The following is a 17,651-nucleotide window of genomic DNA, read 5'->3' on the forward strand; positions in this document are numbered from 1 at the left end:
AGAAGCTGTAGATTTGGGGGCGCCCGGCTGCCGGGGGCGTGGCCGCGTTATCCACGTCATTCGGCAGGGGCGTGGCTCCGCGTGGGCGTGGCTTGGCGTGGGCGTGGTCACTTCCCTCGCACTGAACGTCATCGGTGACGTCACGTGGCCACGTGGCTCGTCACAGTTCGAGACGGACGTGAAGGAGGCGGCTGCTTTTTCGTCTTTAGCGTCGACATCTTCAGATTCTTCATCATCCTAATCGCTGAGCACCTTCTGCTGAAGCCATTGACGTGGTGAGTTGTGTAGGTCAGTGTTGTGGGTCTGTGGTGAGTTGTCTGGGTCTGTGGTGAGTTGTGTGGGTCCGTGTTGTGGATCCGTGGTGAGTTGTGTGGGTTCTTGGTGAGAGTGTTGGTTCGTGGTGAGTTGTGTGGGTCCTTATTGTGGCTTATTGGTGAGTGTGGGTGTCCGTGGTGAGGATTCATGGTGAGTTGTGAGAGTCCGTGGTGAGGATGTGGGTTCGTGGTGAGTTGTGTGGATTCGTGGTGATGATGTGGGTTTGTGGTGAGTTGTGTGGGTTCGTGGTGAGTTGTGTGGGTTCGTGGTGAGGATGTGGGTTCGTGGTGAGTTGTGTGGGTTCGTGGTGAGGATGTGGGTTCTTGGTTTGATGTGTGGGTTAGTGGTGAGGATGTGGGTTTGTGGTGAGTTGTGTGGGTTCGTGGTGAGGATGTGGGTTTGTGGTGAGTTGTGTGGGTTCGTGGTGAGGATGTGGGTTTGTGGCGAGTTGTGAGGGTTCGTGGTGTAGGTTTGGGTTTGTGGTGAGTTGTGAGGGTTCGTGGTGAGGATGTGGGTTTGTGGTGAGTTGTGAGGGTTTGTGGTGTAGATGTGGGTTTGTGGTGAGTTGTGAGGGTTCGTGGTGAGGATGTGGGTTCTTGGTGAAGGTTGGTGGGTTCGTGGTGAGGATGTGGGTTTGTGGTGCGTGAGTCCGTGCTAACAATGTGAGTCCACGTGGTAGCGGTGCAATCGCCCTCTACTGAACTCTGCCTGACTCTCCCCACTCTCCACTCTCCACGCAGAGACGCCGAGAGATTTACGGAGCACAGCAACGCCATGCAGGTAGGCGTGGCCCCCTCCACTCAACATATGAACACCACCCTAACTTACAAACACCACCTACACTTACAAACACCACCCTCACTTACAAACACCACCCTCACTTACGAACACCACCCTCACTTACAAACACCACCCACACTTACAAACACCATCCACACTTACAAACACCACTCACACTTACAAACACCACCCTCACTTACAAACACCACCCACACTTACAAACACCACTCAGACTTACAAACACCACCCACACTTACAAACACCACCCTCACTTACATAGACCACCCTCACTTACAAACACCACCCACACTTACAAATACCACCCTCACTTACAAACACCACCCTCACTTACAAACACCACCCACACTTACAAACACCACCCTCACTTACAAACACCACCCACACTTACAAACACCACCCTCACTTACAAACACCACCCACACTTACGAACACCACCCACACTTACAACACCACCCTCACTTACAAACACCACCCTCACTTACAAACACCACCCTCACTTACGAACACCACCCTCACTTACAAACACCACCCTCACTTACAAACACCATCCACACTTACAAACACCACCCTCACTTACGAACACCACCCTCACTTACGAACACCACCCTCACTTACAAACACCATCCACTATTACAAACACCACCCTCACTTACAAACACCACCCTCACTTACGAACACCACCCTCACTTACAAACACCACCCTCACTTACGAACACCACCCTCACTTACAAACACCACTCACACTTACAAACACCATCCACTATTACAAACACCACCCTCACTTACAAACACCACCCACACTTACAAACACCACCCACACCTGTGAACACCACTCACACTTACAAACACCACCCATATATGTATACATATATACATATATATGTATGTGTGTGTATATATGTATGTATGAATGTGTATGTGTGTGTATGAATGTGTATGTATGTGTGTGTATGTGTGTATGTGTGTGTATATATGTATCTATGAATGTGTATGTGTGTAGGAATGTGTATGTATGTGTGTATGTATGTGTGTATGTCTGTGTATATGTGTGTGTGTATGAATGTGTATGTGTGTATGTGTGTGTAAGTATGTATGAATGTGTGTGTATGCGTGTATGTGTATATATGTGTGTATATGTGTATGTGTGTGTGTATGTGTGTGTGTGTATGCCCTGGTGGTCCCCCTTTTCAAGAAGGGGGACCGCACAGACTGTAACAACTACAGGGGCATCTCACTCCTCAGTGTGCCGGGAAAGGTCCTGGCAAGGATTATTCAACATCGCCTTGCCAGGCACGCTGAGGAGAGGCTTGCGGAGCCCCAATGCGGTTTCAGGAAAGGGTGGTCCTGCACAGATGCCATATTTTCTGTCCGTCTGCTACAGCAGAGGTGTAGGGAATTCCAACAAGACCTACATCTCTGTTTTATTGACCTGGTCAAGGCCTATGATACCATCAGTAGGCCTGGGCTCTGGGTCGTTCTTCGTGCTTTTGGAGTACCTGACCCTCTGCTCACGATCATTAAGGACCTTCATGATGGTGAGCGGGCCCGGGTAAAACTACGTGGCCGGGAGTCAGAGCCATTCCCTGTACACCTTGGGGTGCGACAGGGATGTCCTCTGGCTCCCACATTATTTAACATCTATTTTGACCACGTAGTTCGTGAAGCCTTCAATAGCTGTACCGGGGGAATCTCCATATGGTACAGATATAATGGGAGGCTAATCGATGCCCGGGTGCGGTCAAGGGATGGCTCCCTATTACTCAACCACGTTATGTATGCTGATGATTTGGTAATAGCTGCTCAGTCAGAGGAGGAGTTGGAGACGCTGCTGCTGAGACAGGAGCGTGCCACTAAGAGGTGGGGCCTTACCATCAGCCCCACCAAAACTAAGCACCTGCCTGGGTATTTTGTACCATCGGACACTCCACCCCCATAACTCCCAATCGGTGATGGGGCAGTTGTGGAGAGAGTGGAGAGTTTCCCATACCTGGGCAGTGTGCTTATGACTGGCTCCAGTTTAACAGCAGAGGTCTCACTCCGAATCAGTCGAGCGGCAATATATTTTCATCGGTTGCGTAACGCTGTGTGGAAGCTACCTGGTCTGTCGCTCCGCACTAAGCTTCAGGTCTTCTCGGCCACGGTCATTCCCTCCCTTCTCTACGCTTGCGAAACGTGGACCCCCCTAATGGAACATCTTCGCTGGTTAGAAACATTTAGACTGGCCTGCCTACGATCCATCCTGGGTTTAACCAGACTGGATTGTGTGAGGAGCTCACAAATCCTTGAAAGATCTGGGCAGGGTCCCATCGGTGAGCTCCTTCGGTAGGCAAGGCTGCGATGGCTGGGTCATGTAGCCCGCATGCCCAGCCACCGCATGCCGAAACAGCTTTTGTTTGGCCGGATTGAGGGGGCTAAGCGGGCGCGGCACGGGCTAGAGAAGAGATGGAGTGATGTGGTACAGGAGGACGTGGAGCTGAGTGGACTTGCCGATGACTGGTACCAGCGGTGTCAAGATCGGCCTCTGTGGAGGAGGCTCGTGAAGGATGCTACTGGGCAGTTGGAGGCAGTCGCCCTCCAACAACAACGGAGGACGGAGGAGCGACGCTCAGAACAACGAGCGGAGCGCCGGGTGGCTAAAGCACAGCAGGTTGGCACAGTAGGGGGCACAGGTGGTGCATCAGCCAGTCATCTCAGTCAGTCGACCCGTGGCACCTGGGTCTGCCCCGTGACCTCCTGCCAGCGGGCGTTCGACACTTCACGTGGCCTCACGGTGCACATAGCCTGGCACAAGCGTCGTGGTGACGTCACCGCCACTTAGTGGCGAATGGCGGTTGTTGTTGTGTATGTATGTATGAATTTGTGTGCGTGTAGACGAGGCAAGCTGGACCGAGCGGGAGGCAGCCTCCGCCTATCACCAGGTGGAGTGCGCTGACCGCCAGCTCCACGTTAATCCGCCCCAAATCACCCAAAGGTAAGAACGAGAGAGGAGCAGGAGAATCATCAAAGTCTAAGAATGATGGCAGCTCAGATCAAAGCAGCTCAACCAAGTGGGCTGATATCATCGTCATCATCATCGTCGTCATCATCATCGCCGTCATCATCGTCGTCATCATCATCATCGTCGTCATCATCATTGTCGCTGTCGCGTGGAAATGCATAGCAGCAGCCAAATAACACTTGGATACAAGCGTGGTGATGTTGATTCCTCTAAATGTTGAGCGGGGAGATACTCACAGAGACACCCATAGATACACAGAGACACCCATAGACATACACTGACAACCATAGACAGAGACACCCATAGACACACAGAGACACTCATAGACACCCACATACACCCATAGACACTCATAGACACACAGAGACACACAGATACACCCGTAGACACACAGAGACCCACAGAGACACCCAGACCCAAAAAGAAGTTTAACTTTCGTAGATGCAACCTGTACCGCCACGTGGGTCTACATTAGCGTTGAAGGGTTCCCGACGACTCGGAGGTTTAGGGGCTTTCGCCGTAAGTTTACTCGAAGCTTATTACAGTACACGAGGGTGTAACAACTTCCCCAGGGGTCCCGGGCTACGTCCCACTAGCCCCCCCGTCACAGCCGGCTGCCCCGTGCTGCCTCCTCTGCGTCCGACCGTGGGTTCAGCCAACCCGGCCGACCGAGGAGCGCGGTCACCTCCAGCCCTGTACGCTGTGCTATCCCCTACTCCTACCCTCTTGCCCCTGGCTCCCCCCGTTCCACCCTACTCCGAGCCCTGGCTCCAGCAACGACCCCGCCTACGTCACGGGGTTCCCCTTTTTATACCAAGGGGAGACGTGACGTCATGGAGCCGCCCGGCGCGCATGACGTCACGTTTCGTGACGCCATCGCGCCGGACGGCACACCTGACGACACGTTTCCATTTGACTCCTCTGCATTAGTAAAGGTCTCTGGTGAGTCTCTGTAAGTCTCTGTGGGTGTCAGTGGGTCTCTGTGGCTCTCTGTGGGTCTCTATGAGTCTCTGTGGGTCTCTGTGGGTCTCAATGAGTCTCTGTGGGTCTCTTTGAGTCTGTAGAAAAATGCGTTTAGAGCATTTGTCTGCCACGTGATGATAACGATGATGATGATGACGATGATGACGACGGTGATGATGACGACGATGATGATGACACCAGCCACTTTGGGGGGGGGGGGGGCATAGCGCGGTTTGTGTATACAAAACAAGTTGATAGCTTCAGTTGTTGTGGCTGATGTTGTTGTTGTTGTCACGTGTGCAGCGATCCAGCGTATCTTCAAGACTTCCCTGACGAAGCGCCAGAAGCTGGAGCTCGCCGCCATGGACGCGGTTTGGTTTTTTACTTTGGACGAGGGGGAGGAGGAAAGCCGAGGGGGCGTGGCCAATGGAGGATATGACGACGACGATAACAACTACATCCTTGTGAGACTCACACACACAGTCACACACACACACAGACACACACATACACAGACACACACACAGACACACACAACTACATCCTTGTGAGACTCACACACACAGACACACAGACACACACGCACACACAGACACACACAGACACACACACACAGACACACACAGACACACACAGACACACACATACACACAGACACACACAGACACATACAGACACTCACACAGCCACACACACAAACACAGACACACACAGACACACACAGACACATACACACAGACACAGACACACACAGACACACACAGACACAGACACACACACACAGACACACACACACAGACACACACACAGACACACACAGACACACACAGACACACACCGACACACACAGACACACACACAACTACATCCCTGTGAGACTCACACACAAGACAAAGACAAAGATCCCCTATATAGCCTTCACAGACTGTAGGGGCAAGTGCTGTTAGCGAGCACCTATGAAGGCCAGAACGTTACACGAGGGGGTGGGTGGCCAGCACCACGCCCGACCGCCTTTGTCTCCCCAGTGGCGATGTTTACACACCGCACCAGCTACTCATTTGAGGCTGAGTCGACCTAGGGGAGGCCCGGGACCGGTTCAGATAATCGTCACTGTTGGTGTTGGCCGTGAGTGGGAATCGAACCCCGGGTCGCCAGGTTGATAACGCAGCGTAACGCTAACCGCTGCACCACCACTCCCCACACACACAGACACACACAGACCCCCAATTTGACCTTCACCCTGATGCTTTCCGTGACCTCCCCGTGACCCCACTTTGACCTTCACCCTGACCACTCCGCGTGACCTCCCTCGTGACCCCTGCAAGGTCCAGAACGAGCACTTCTACTACCGCTTCGAGCTGAACGAGACGATTGGGCATGGCGGACAGGGCGTGGTGGTGCAGTGTCTGGACCACAAGACTCGGACAATGGTGGCGCTCAAGATCCTCGCCTCGCCCTCCAAGTGAGTGGGCCCTGGTGCAGCGGTGCAGTCAACAGCAGCAGCAGCAGCACCAACAACAACAACAACAACGATGTCAACAACAACAATGGGCCAACTATGGGACTGCTGTTGTCACTGTGAGCTAACACTCACAGTGACAACAATAACAAACTATGGCTGAAACATCCTTTACTTGACTCGCTCGAGCACCCACCACCATCACGACCACTGCCACCCCCATCACCACCACCACTGCCACCACCATCACCACCATCACACTACCACCACCCCTCTCTCGCTACCACCACCATCACGACCACTGCCACCACCATCACCACCACCATCACACTACCACCACCACCATCACACTACCACCACCATCACGACCACTGCCACCACCCCTCTCTCACTACCACCACCACACTACCACCATCACACTACCACCACCACCATCACAACAACAACAACCGCCATTCGCCACTAAGTGGCGGTGACGTCACCACGACGCTTGTGCCAGGCTATGTGCACCCTGAGGCCACGTGAAGTGTCGAACGCCCGCTGGCAGGAGGTCACGGGGCAGACCCAGGTGCCACGGGTGGACTGACTGAGATGACTGGCTGATGCACCACCTTTGCCCCCTACTGTGCCAACCTGCTGTGCTTTAGCCACCCGGCACTCCGCTCGTTATTCTGAGTGTCGCTCCTCCGCCCTCCGTTGTTGTTGGAGGGCGACTACCTCCAACTGCCCAGTAGCGTCCTTCACGAGCCTCCTCCACAGAGGCCGATCTTGACACCGCTGGTACCAGTCATTGGCAAGTCCACTCAGCTCCACGTCCTCCTGTACCACATCACTCCATCTCTTCTCTAGCCCGTGCCGCGCCCGCCTAGCCCCCTCAATCCGGCCGAACAAAAGCTGTTTCGGCATGACCCAGCCATCGCAGCCTTCCCCGCCGGAGGAGCTCACCGATGGGACCTTGCCCAGATCTTTCAAGGATTTGTGAGCTCCTCACACAATCCAGTCTGGTTAAACCCAGGATGGATCGTAGGCAGGTCAGCCTAAATGTTTCTAACCGGCGAAGGTGTTCCATTAGGGGTTCCACGTTTCGCAAGCATAGAGAAGGGAGGGAATGACCGTGGCTGAGAAGACGTGAAGCTTAGTGCGGAGCGACAGACCAGGTAGCTTCCTCACAGCGTTACGCAACCGATGAAAATATATTGCCGCTCGACTGATTCGGAGAGAGACCTCTGCTGTTAAACTGGAGCCAGTCATAAGCACACTGCCCAGGTATGGGAAACTCTCCACTCTCTCCACAACTGCCCCATCACCGATTGAGAGTTGTGGGGGTGGAGTGTCCGATGGCACAAAATACCCAGGCAGGTGCTAGTTTTGGTGGGGCTGATGGTAAGGCCCCACCTCTTAGTGGCACGCTCCTGTCTCAGCAGCAGCGTCTCCAACTCCTCCTCTGAATGAGCAGCTATTACCAAATCATCAGCATACATAACGTGGTTGAGCTATAGGGAGCCATCCCTTGACCGCACCCGGGCGTCGATCAGCCTCCCATTATATCTGTACTATATGGAGATTCCCCCGGTACAGCTATTGCAGGCTTCACGAACTACGTGGTCAAAATAGATGTTAAATAATGGGGGAGCCAGAGGACATCCCTGTCGCACCCCAAGGTTAACAGCGAATGGCTCTGACTCCCGGCCACGTAGTTTTACCCGGGCCCGCTCACCATCATGAAGGTCCTTAATGATCGTGAGCAGAGCGTCAGGTACTCCAAAAGCACGAAGAACAACCCAGAGCCCAGGCCTACTGATGGTATCATAGGCCTTGACCAGGTCAATAAAGCAGAGATGTAGGTCTTGTTGGAATTCCCTACACCTCTGCTGTAGCAGACGGACAGAAAATATGGCATCTGTGCAGGACCGCCCTTTCCTGAAACCACATTGGGACTCCGCAAGCCTCTCCTCAGCGTGCCTGGCAAGGCGATGTTGAATAATCCTTGCCAGGACCTTTCCCGGCACACTGAGGAGTGAGATGCCCCTGTAGTTGTTACAGTCTGTGCGGTCCCTCTTCTTAAAAAGGGGGACCACCAGGGCATCCTTCCAATCCTGCGGAACCCGTCCAGTGGTCCAGACTGTTGTTATGATGTCATATAGGGCAGTCTGTGCACAAACGCCGCCCTCCCTCAGCATTTCGCTTGGGAGATCATCTCTGCCCGCTGCCTTTCCTCGTCTCAGACTTCGGATTGCCTTCAGTACTTCCTCAACAGATGGCACCTCAGCCAGCCATTCACAGGGGGTGACTTCTTCCAATATTTGAGGCACCGCAGTCTCAGCAGGGTCATCCTCACTTTGTGCCACAATGTTTTCCTGGCTGAGGGATTTTCCCTCCCCCAGGACCTCACAGAAATGCTCAGCAAATCTGCAAACCTGTTCCTGGGGGTTGGAGATTGGGTCACCGTTTTTTCCCCTAATGATGGTAATAGGTGTGGCGCTGCAGATTACTTTTTTGATGGAGTTAAATAGAGATTTGTGATCACGGGCCACTGAGGCAGACTCCATCTCCTCAGCAACCCGCGACCACCACCCATCCTTGCAGCGCCTCACGGCTCTCCGAACCTCCGAGTGAAGGCTGCGGTAAGCCTCCTCATTCTCTGACGTGGGATTCTGTAGCCGATGACAGTGGGCCTGTCGCTTTTTCTCAACCATCCTGAACACCTCCTCTGTCAGCCAGGGTCTCTGGGGAGGTCTGGACCGCGTACCCAAAGCAGCCATTGCAGCTGCATGAGTCACAGTCCTAAACCTCGCCCATTTATCCTCGACATCAGGAGGAGTCAGGGACGATGCCAATCCCAGCCGCAAGCGATGATGAAATTCTCGCTTGCAACTTTCATCAGATAACTGAGACCAGGCCACTTTAGGTTGGAATGGGGTCCTGGGTGAATACCCACCATCGGAGTGGAAGAATGGCAGGCGCATCTTACAGATGACTAGTCGATGGTCAGGGGGCAGATCAGCTCCACGGTAGGTCCTGGTGTCAAGGACATGGGCTCGCATCCGCTTGTCCGTCACTATGTAGTCCAGCAGATGTTCTTGCTTGGACCCGGCATGCATCCATGATGTTGTGTGGATGCGCCGATGCCGGAACAGCGTGTTGGTAATTACAAGCCCATGGGCTGCACAACAATCTAGCAGCCTCCTACCGTTGTTATTGAGCTGATCTGGCCCCTGCCCTCCAATCACTCCAGACCAGGTGCCAGTATCATGACCAACTCGGGCATTGAATTCACCCAGCATGATGACTCTATCCCGAGGGGCCACTTTAGCCAGCACCTGCGACAGGAGGTCATAGAAGGCATCTGACTCATCGGCTTTGCCTGCATCCCTCCACGGATGTTCATCTTCAATGGGGGCATAAGTAACGACGACCACCATTCCTCGCCTCCGGTTGATGGGAAGGCGAGCCCAAAGTAGCCTGGGACTTACAGCTTCCCACACCTCACCGCCACGCTCCCACGCCCCCTTCATTCTTTTGTTCAAAAGAAGAGCCACACCCTGTTGTTTGGCAGTCTGCTGCCCCGAGTAGAGGACTGTCCACCCCTCATGGTGGCAGGAGCCAGAGCCGGTCCACCGGACCTCCTGAATGCCACAGAGATCCAGGCGGTACCGGTCCAGCTCCCGACAGAGGAGTGGCAGCCTCTCCTCCGCAGTGAGCGTTCGAACATTCCACGTGGCCACCCGTAATGACTTTTCGTTGTTTCTGGAGGAGCCCCGAGGGTAGATATTCAATCTCCTGGCTCCGCCAATTGGGGTTTGGCCAGGAGACGTCATAGATGCCTGGCCCCCCGGGGCCTCCGGCACAAGCTTATTAGTTACATATTTCAGTTTAACTCGTGGTTTAGTGGTAATTAATTGAAGGTGGAGGGGTTACCAGCCCCTCGCACCCGTCCAGAGCCCCCGTTTAGCCCCTGTGGTGGACACATATGCCATGAGGGGAGGAGCCAATCAAAATTGGACCTCTCCCCACAGCACTCTCCACGACAGAGTTGCCCGTCCGGCACCGCACGGAGGTAGGGGGTTGTTTTGCCGGACCACCATCACACTACCACCACCACCACCATCATCACCATCACACTACCACCACCATCACCATCACACTACCACCACCACCACCCCCACACTACCACCACCATCACGACTACTACCACCACCACCCCCACACCACCACCACCCTTCCCCACCATCACCACCATCCCTCCTCTACGTTATGTCTAAACTCTCTGTCTCTCTGTCTCTGTGTCTCTCTCTGTGCACTCGCTCACTCGCGCGCAGCTCCATGCAAGAGGAGAACCAGCTGAGGGAGATGCAGATGTCCATGGAGCTGCAGAGCCACCGTAGCGACGTGGACTTCAACGTTGCCAGAGTCCTGGAGACTTTCTCCTTCCGAGGACATAAATGCCTTGTCATGGAGCTGTTGAGGTACGAACAGCACCAGCACCAGCACCACTCACTCACTCACCATCACCACTACCGCCATCACCACCACTCACTTACCATCACGACTACCACCATCATCACCGCTACCACCACGACTCACTCACTCACCATCACCACTACCACCAGCACCACCACTCACTCACTCACCATCACCACTACCACCAACACCACCACCACTCACTCACTCATTCACCATCACCACTACCACCAGCACCACCACTCACTCACCATCACTACTACCACCATCACCACCATCACCACCACCACCACCACCTACTCACTCACCACCACTCACTCACTCACTCACCACTACCACCACCACTCACTCACCCACCATCACCACCACTCACCATCACCACTACCACCATCACCACCCACTCACCACCACCACACCACCACCCACAGAGACCCACAGAGAGGGGCATCGCTGACGCCTCTGTCTCCCCGTCACAGCACGAACCTCCATTGGCTGCTCAGAGACATGGGGCAGGGGCACATCGACGAGGACATCGCGAGGGCCTACACCAGGGGCATCCTCCGCTTCCTCGCCTATGCCAAGTCCCGGGGCATCGTCCACGGGGACATAAAGCTGGTGAGCGGAGGGCAGGCTGGGGGCGCGGACGCTCGCTTCGACGCTCGGCACTCTGACAGATGTAGATGAAACTGGTCCTCCACGTTCTGTAGATGTAGATGCCACTGGTCCTTCACGTTCTGTAGATGTAGATGCCACTGGTCCTTCACGTTCTCCAGATGTAGATGCCACTGGTTCTTCACGCTCTGTAGATGTAGATGCCACTGGTCCTTCACGTTCTGTAGATGTAGATGCCACTGGTCCTTCACGTTCTGTAGATGTAGATGCCACTGGTCCTTCACGTTCTGTAGATGTAGATGCCACTGGTTCTTCACGTTCTGTAGACGCAGATGCCACTGTTCTTCACATTCTGTAGTTGTAGATGTCACTGGTTCTTCACGTTCTGTAGATGTAGATGCCACTGGTTCTTCACTTTCTGTTGATGTAGATGCCACTGGTTCTTCACTTTCTGTAGATGTAGATGCCACTGGTTCTTCACGTTCTGTAGATGTAGATGCCACTGGTCCTTCACATTCTGGAGACGAATATGCCATTGCTTCTTCACGTTCTGCAGATGTAGATGTCACTGGTTACAGATGTAGATGCCACTGGTTCTTCACGTTCTGGAGATATAGATGTCACTGGTTTTTCGCGTTCTGTAGATGTAGATGCCACTGGTCCTTCACATTCTGTAGATGTAGATGCGACTGGTTCGTCACGTTCGAAAGATGTAGATGCCACTGGTTCTTCACATTCTGCAGATGTAGATGCCACTGGTCCTTCACGTTCTGTAGACGAAGATGCCACTGGTTCTTCACGTTCTGTAGATTTAGATGCCACTGGTTTTTCACGTTCTGCAGATGTATATGCCACTGGTTCTTCACGTTATGTAGATGAAGATGCCACTGGTTCTTCACGTTCTGTAGATGTAGACGCCACTGGTTCATCACGTTCTACAGATGTAGATGCCACTGGTTCTTCATGTTCTGTAGATTTAGATGCCACTGCTTCTTCACATTCTGTAGATGTAGAAGCCACTGGTTCGTCACTTTCTGTAGACGCAGATGCCACTGGTTCTTCACATTCTGTAGACGCAGATGCCACTGGTCCTTCACGTTCTGTAGACGTAGATGCCACTGGTTCTTCACTTTCTGTAGATGTAGATGCCACTGGTTCTTCACTTTCTGTAGATGTAGATGCCACTGGTTCTTCACGTTCTTTAGATGTAGATGCCACTGGTCCTTCACATTCTGTAGACGAATATGCCATTGATTCTTCACGTTCTGCAGATGTAGATGTCACAGGTTCATCAAGTTCTACAGATGTAGATGCCACTGGTTCTTCACGTTCTGGAGATATAGATGTCACTGGTTTTTCGCGTTCTGTAGATGTAGATGCCACTGGTCCTTCACATTCTGTAGACGTCGATGCCACTGGTTCTTCACGTTCTTTAAATGTAGATGTCACTGGTTCTTCACATTCTGTAGTTGTAGATGTCACTGGTTCTTCACGTTCTGTAGATGTAGATGCCACTGGTTCTTCACTTTCTGTTGATGTAGATGCCACTGGTTCTTCACTTTCTGTAGATGTAGATGCCACTGGTTCTTCACGTTCTGTAGATGTAGATGCCACTGGTCCTTCACATTCTGGAGACGAATATGCCATTGCTTCTTCACGTTCTGCAGATGTAGATGTCACTGGTTACAGATGTAGATGCCAATGGTTCTTCACGTTCTGGAGATATAGATGTCACTGGTTTTTCGCGTTCTGTAGATGTAGATGCCACTGGTCCTTCACGTTCTCCAGATGTAGATGCCACTGGTTCTTCACGCTCTGTAGATGTAGATGCCACTGGTCCTTCACGTTCTGTAGATGTAGATGCCACTGGTCCTTCACGTTCTGTAGATGTAGATGCCACTGGTCCTTCACGTTCTGTAGATGTAGATGCCACTGGTTCTTCACGTTCTGTAGACGCAGATGCCACTGTTCTTCACATTCTGTAGTTGTAGATGTCACTGGTTCTTCACGTTCTGTAGATGTAGATGCCACTGGTTCTTCACTTTCTGTTGATGTAGATGCCACTGGTTCTTCACTTTCTGTAGATGTAGATGCCACTGGTTCTTCACGTTCTGTAGATGTAGATGCCACTGGTCCTTCACATTCTGGAGACGAATATGCCATTGCTTCTTCACGTTCTGCAGATGTAGATGTCACTGGTTACAGATGTAGATGCCACTGGTTCTTCACGTTCTGGAGATATAGATGTCACTGGTTTTTCGCGTTCTGTAGATGTAGATGCCACTGGTCCTTCACATTCTGTAGATGTAGATGCCACTGGTTCGTCACGTTCGAAAGATGTAGATGCCACTGGTTCTTCACATTCTGCAGATGTAGATGCCACTGGTCCTTCACGTTCTGTAGACGAAGATGCCACTGGTTCTTCACGTTCTGTAGATTTAGATGCCACTGGTTTTTCACGTTCTGCAGATGTATATGCCACTGGTTCTTCACGTTATGTAGATGAAGATGCCACTGGTTCTTCACGTTCTGTAGATGTAGACGCCACTGGTTCATCACGTTCTACAGATGTAGATGCCACTGGTTCTTCATGTTCTGTAGATTTAGATGCCACTGCTTCTTCACATTCTGTAGATGTAGAAGCCACTGGTTCGTCACTTTCTGTAGACGCAGATGCCACTGGTTCTTCACATTCTGTAGACGCAGATGCCACTGGTCCTTCACGTTCTGTAGACGTAGATGCCACTGGTTCTTCACTTTCTGTAGATGTAGATGCCACTGGTTCTTCACTTTCTGTAGATGTAGATGCCACTGGTTCTTCACGTTCTTTAGATGTAGATGCCACTGGTCCTTCACATTCTGTAGACGAATATGCCATTGATTCTTCACGTTCTGCAGATGTAGATGTCACAGGTTCATCAAGTTCTACAGATGTAGATGCCACTGGTTCTTCACGTTCTGGAGATATAGATGTCACTGGTTTTTCGCGTTCTGTAGATGTAGATGCCACTGGTCCTTCACATTCTGTAGACGTCGATGCCACTGGTTCTTCACGTTCTTTAAATGTAGATGTCACTGGTTCTTCACATTCTGTAGTTGTAGATGTCACTGGTTCTTCACGTTCTGTAGATGTAGATGCCACTGGTTCTTCACTTTCTGTTGATGTAGATGCCACTGGTTCTTCACTTTCTGTAGATGTGGATGCCACTGGTTCTTCACGTTCTGTAGATGTAGATGCCACTGGTCCTTCACATTCTGGAGACGAATATGCCATTGCTTCTTCACGTTCTGCAGATGTAGATGTCACTGGTTACAGATGTAGATGCCACTGGTTCTTCACGTTCTGGAGATATAGATGTCACTGGTTTTTCGCGTTCTGTAGATGTAGATGCCACTGGTCCTTCACATTCTGTAGATGTAGATGCCACTGGTTCGTCACGTTCGAAAGATGTAGATGCCACTGGTTCTTCACATTCTGCAGATGTAGATGCCACTGGTCCTTCACGTTCTGTAGACGAAGATGCCACTGGTTCTTCACGTTCTGTAGATTTAGATGCCACTGGTTTTTCACGTTCTGCAGATGTATATGCCACTGGTTCTTCACGTTATGTAGATGAAGATGCCACTGGTTCTTCACGTTCTGTAGATGTAGACGCCACTGGTTCATCACGTTCTACAGATGTAGATGCCACTGGTTCTTCATGTTCTGTAGATTTAGATGCCACTGCTTCTTCACATTCTGTAGATGTAGAAGCCACTGGTTCGTCACTTTCTGTAGACGCAGATGCCACTGGTTCTTCACATTCTGTAGACGCAGATGCCACTGGTCCTTCACGTTCTGTAGACGTAGATGCCACTGGTTCTTCACTTTCTGTAGATGTAGATGCCACTGGTTCTTCACTTTCTGTAGATGTAGATGCCACTGGTTCTTCACGTTCTTTAGATGTAGATGCCACTGGTCCTTCACATTCTGTAGACGAATATGCCATTGATTCTTCACGTTCTGCAGATGTAGATGTCACAGGTTCATCAAGTTCTACAGATGTAGATGCCACTGGTTCTTCACGTTCTGGAGATATAGATGTCACTGGTTTTTCGCGTTCTGTAGATGTAGATGCCACTGGTCCTTCACATTCTGTAGACGTCGATGCCACTGGTTCTTCACGTTCTTTAAATGTAGATGTCACTGGTTCTTCACGTTCTGTAGATGTAGACGCCACTGGTTCTTCACGTTCTGGAGATGTAGATACCACTGGTTCTTCACGTTTTGCAGATGTAGATGCCACTGGTTCGTCACGTTTTACAGATGTAGATGCTACTGGTTCTTCACGTTATGCAGATGTAGATGCCACTGGTCCTTCACATTCTGGAGACGAATATGCCATTGCTTCTTCACGTTCTGCAGATGTAGATGTCACTGGTTACAGATGTAGATGCCACTGGTTCTTCACGTTCTGGAGATATAGATGTCACTGGTTTTTCGCGTTCTGTAGATGTAGATGCCACTGGTCCTTCACATTCTGTAGATGTAGATGCCACTGGTTCGTCACGTTCGAAAGATGTAGATGCCACTGGTTCTTCACATTCTGCAGATGTAGATGCCACTGGTCCTTCACGTTCTGTAGACGAAGATGCCACTGGTTCTTCACGTTCTGTAGATTTAGATGCCACTGGTTTTTCACGTTCTGCAGATGTATATGCCACTGGTTCTTCACGTTATGTAGATGAAGATGCCACTGGTTCTTCACGTTCTGTAGATGTAGACGCCACTGGTTCATCACGTTCTACAGATGTAGATGCCACTGGTTCTTCATGTTCTGTAGATTTAGATGCCACTTCTTCTTCACATTCTGTAGATGTAGAAGCCACTGGTTCGTCACTTTCTGTAGACGCAGATGCCACTGGTTCTTCACATTCTGTAGACGCAGATGCCACTGGTCCTTCACGTTCTGTAGTCGTAGATGCCACTGGTTCTTCACTTTCTGTAGATGTAGATGCCACTGGTTCTTCACTTTCTGTAGATGTAGATGCCACTGGTTCTTCACGTTCTTTAGATGTAGATGCCACTGGTCCTTCACATTCTGTAGACGAATATGCCATTGATTCTTCACGTTCTGCAGATGTAGATGTCACAGGTTCATCAAGTTCTACAGATGTAGATGCCACTGGTTCTTCACGTTCTGGAGATATAGATGTCACTGGTTTTTCGCGTTCTGTAGATGTAGATGCCACTGGTCCTTCACATTCTGTAGACGTCGATGCCACTGGTTCTTCACGTTCTTTAAATGTAGATGTCACTGGTTCTTCACGTTCTGTAGATGTAGACGCCACTGGTTCTTCACGTTCTGGAGATGTAGATACCACTGGTTCTTCACGTTTTGCAGATGTAGATGCCACTGGTTCGTCACGTTTTACAGATGTAGATGCTACTGGTTCTTCACGTTATGCAGATGTAGATGCCACTGGTTCTTCCCGTTCTGTAGATGTAGATGCCACTGGTTATTCACGTTCTGTAGATGTAGATGCCACTGGTTCGTCACGTTATACAGATGTAGATGCCACTGGTTCTTCACGTTCTGCAGATGTAGATGCCACTGGTTCTTCACGTTCTGTAGATGTAGATGTCACTGGTTCTTCACGTTTTGCAGATGTAGATGCCACTGGTTCGTCACGTTTTACAGATGTAGATGCCACTGGTTCTTCACGTTCTGCAGATGTAGATGCCACTGGTTCTTCAAGTTCTGTAGATGTAGATGCCACTGGTTATTCACGTTCTGTAGACGAAGATGCCACTGGTTCTTTACGTTCTGTAGATGTAGATGCCACTGGTTTTTCACGTTCTGCAGATGTATATGCCACTGGTTCTTCACGTTATGTAGATGAAGATGCCACTGGTTATTCACGTTCTGTAGATGTAAATGCCACTGGTTCATCACGTTCTACAGATGTAGATGCCACTGGTTATTCACGTTCTGTAGATTTAAATGCCACTGCTTCTTCACATTCTGTAGATGTAGAAGCCACTGGTTCGTCACATTCTGT

The 17,651-nt window shown here is 51.1% G+C and overlaps 1 protein-coding gene across 2 annotated transcripts in view; it reads left to right on the forward strand.

The window, feature by feature from the left end:
• Positions 1–18: 18 nt before the first annotated feature.
• The window catches only part of LOC142905865 (dual specificity tyrosine-phosphorylation-regulated kinase 2-like), an 81,266-nt gene continuing 63,633 nt past the window's right edge, over positions 19–17,651 (forward strand). The window contains exons 1-7 of one of the 2 annotated variants that reach the window (XM_076053121.1): positions 19–275; positions 1,056–1,095; positions 3,988–4,087; positions 5,381–5,541; positions 6,403–6,539; positions 10,856–11,002; positions 11,474–11,612. In XM_076053121.1, the coding sequence (XP_075909236.1) occupies positions 1,090–1,095; positions 3,988–4,087; positions 5,381–5,541; positions 6,403–6,539; positions 10,856–11,002; positions 11,474–11,612 (690 nt within the window). In that variant the 5' untranslated portion in view covers positions 19–275; positions 1,056–1,089. The remainder of the gene's footprint in view (positions 276–1,055; positions 1,096–3,987; positions 4,088–5,380; positions 5,542–6,402; positions 6,540–10,855; positions 11,003–11,473; positions 11,613–17,651) is intronic. The other variant, XM_076053122.1, reaches the window with a different exon arrangement.

Source organism: Petromyzon marinus, chromosome 59 (assembly GCF_048934315.1).
Source record: "Petromyzon marinus isolate PM22_M1 ecotype Great Lakes invasive population chromosome 59, UKy_Petmar_22M1.pri1.0, whole genome shotgun sequence".
Taxonomy (NCBI): Eukaryota; Metazoa; Chordata; class Hyperoartia; order Petromyzontiformes; family Petromyzontidae; genus Petromyzon; species Petromyzon marinus.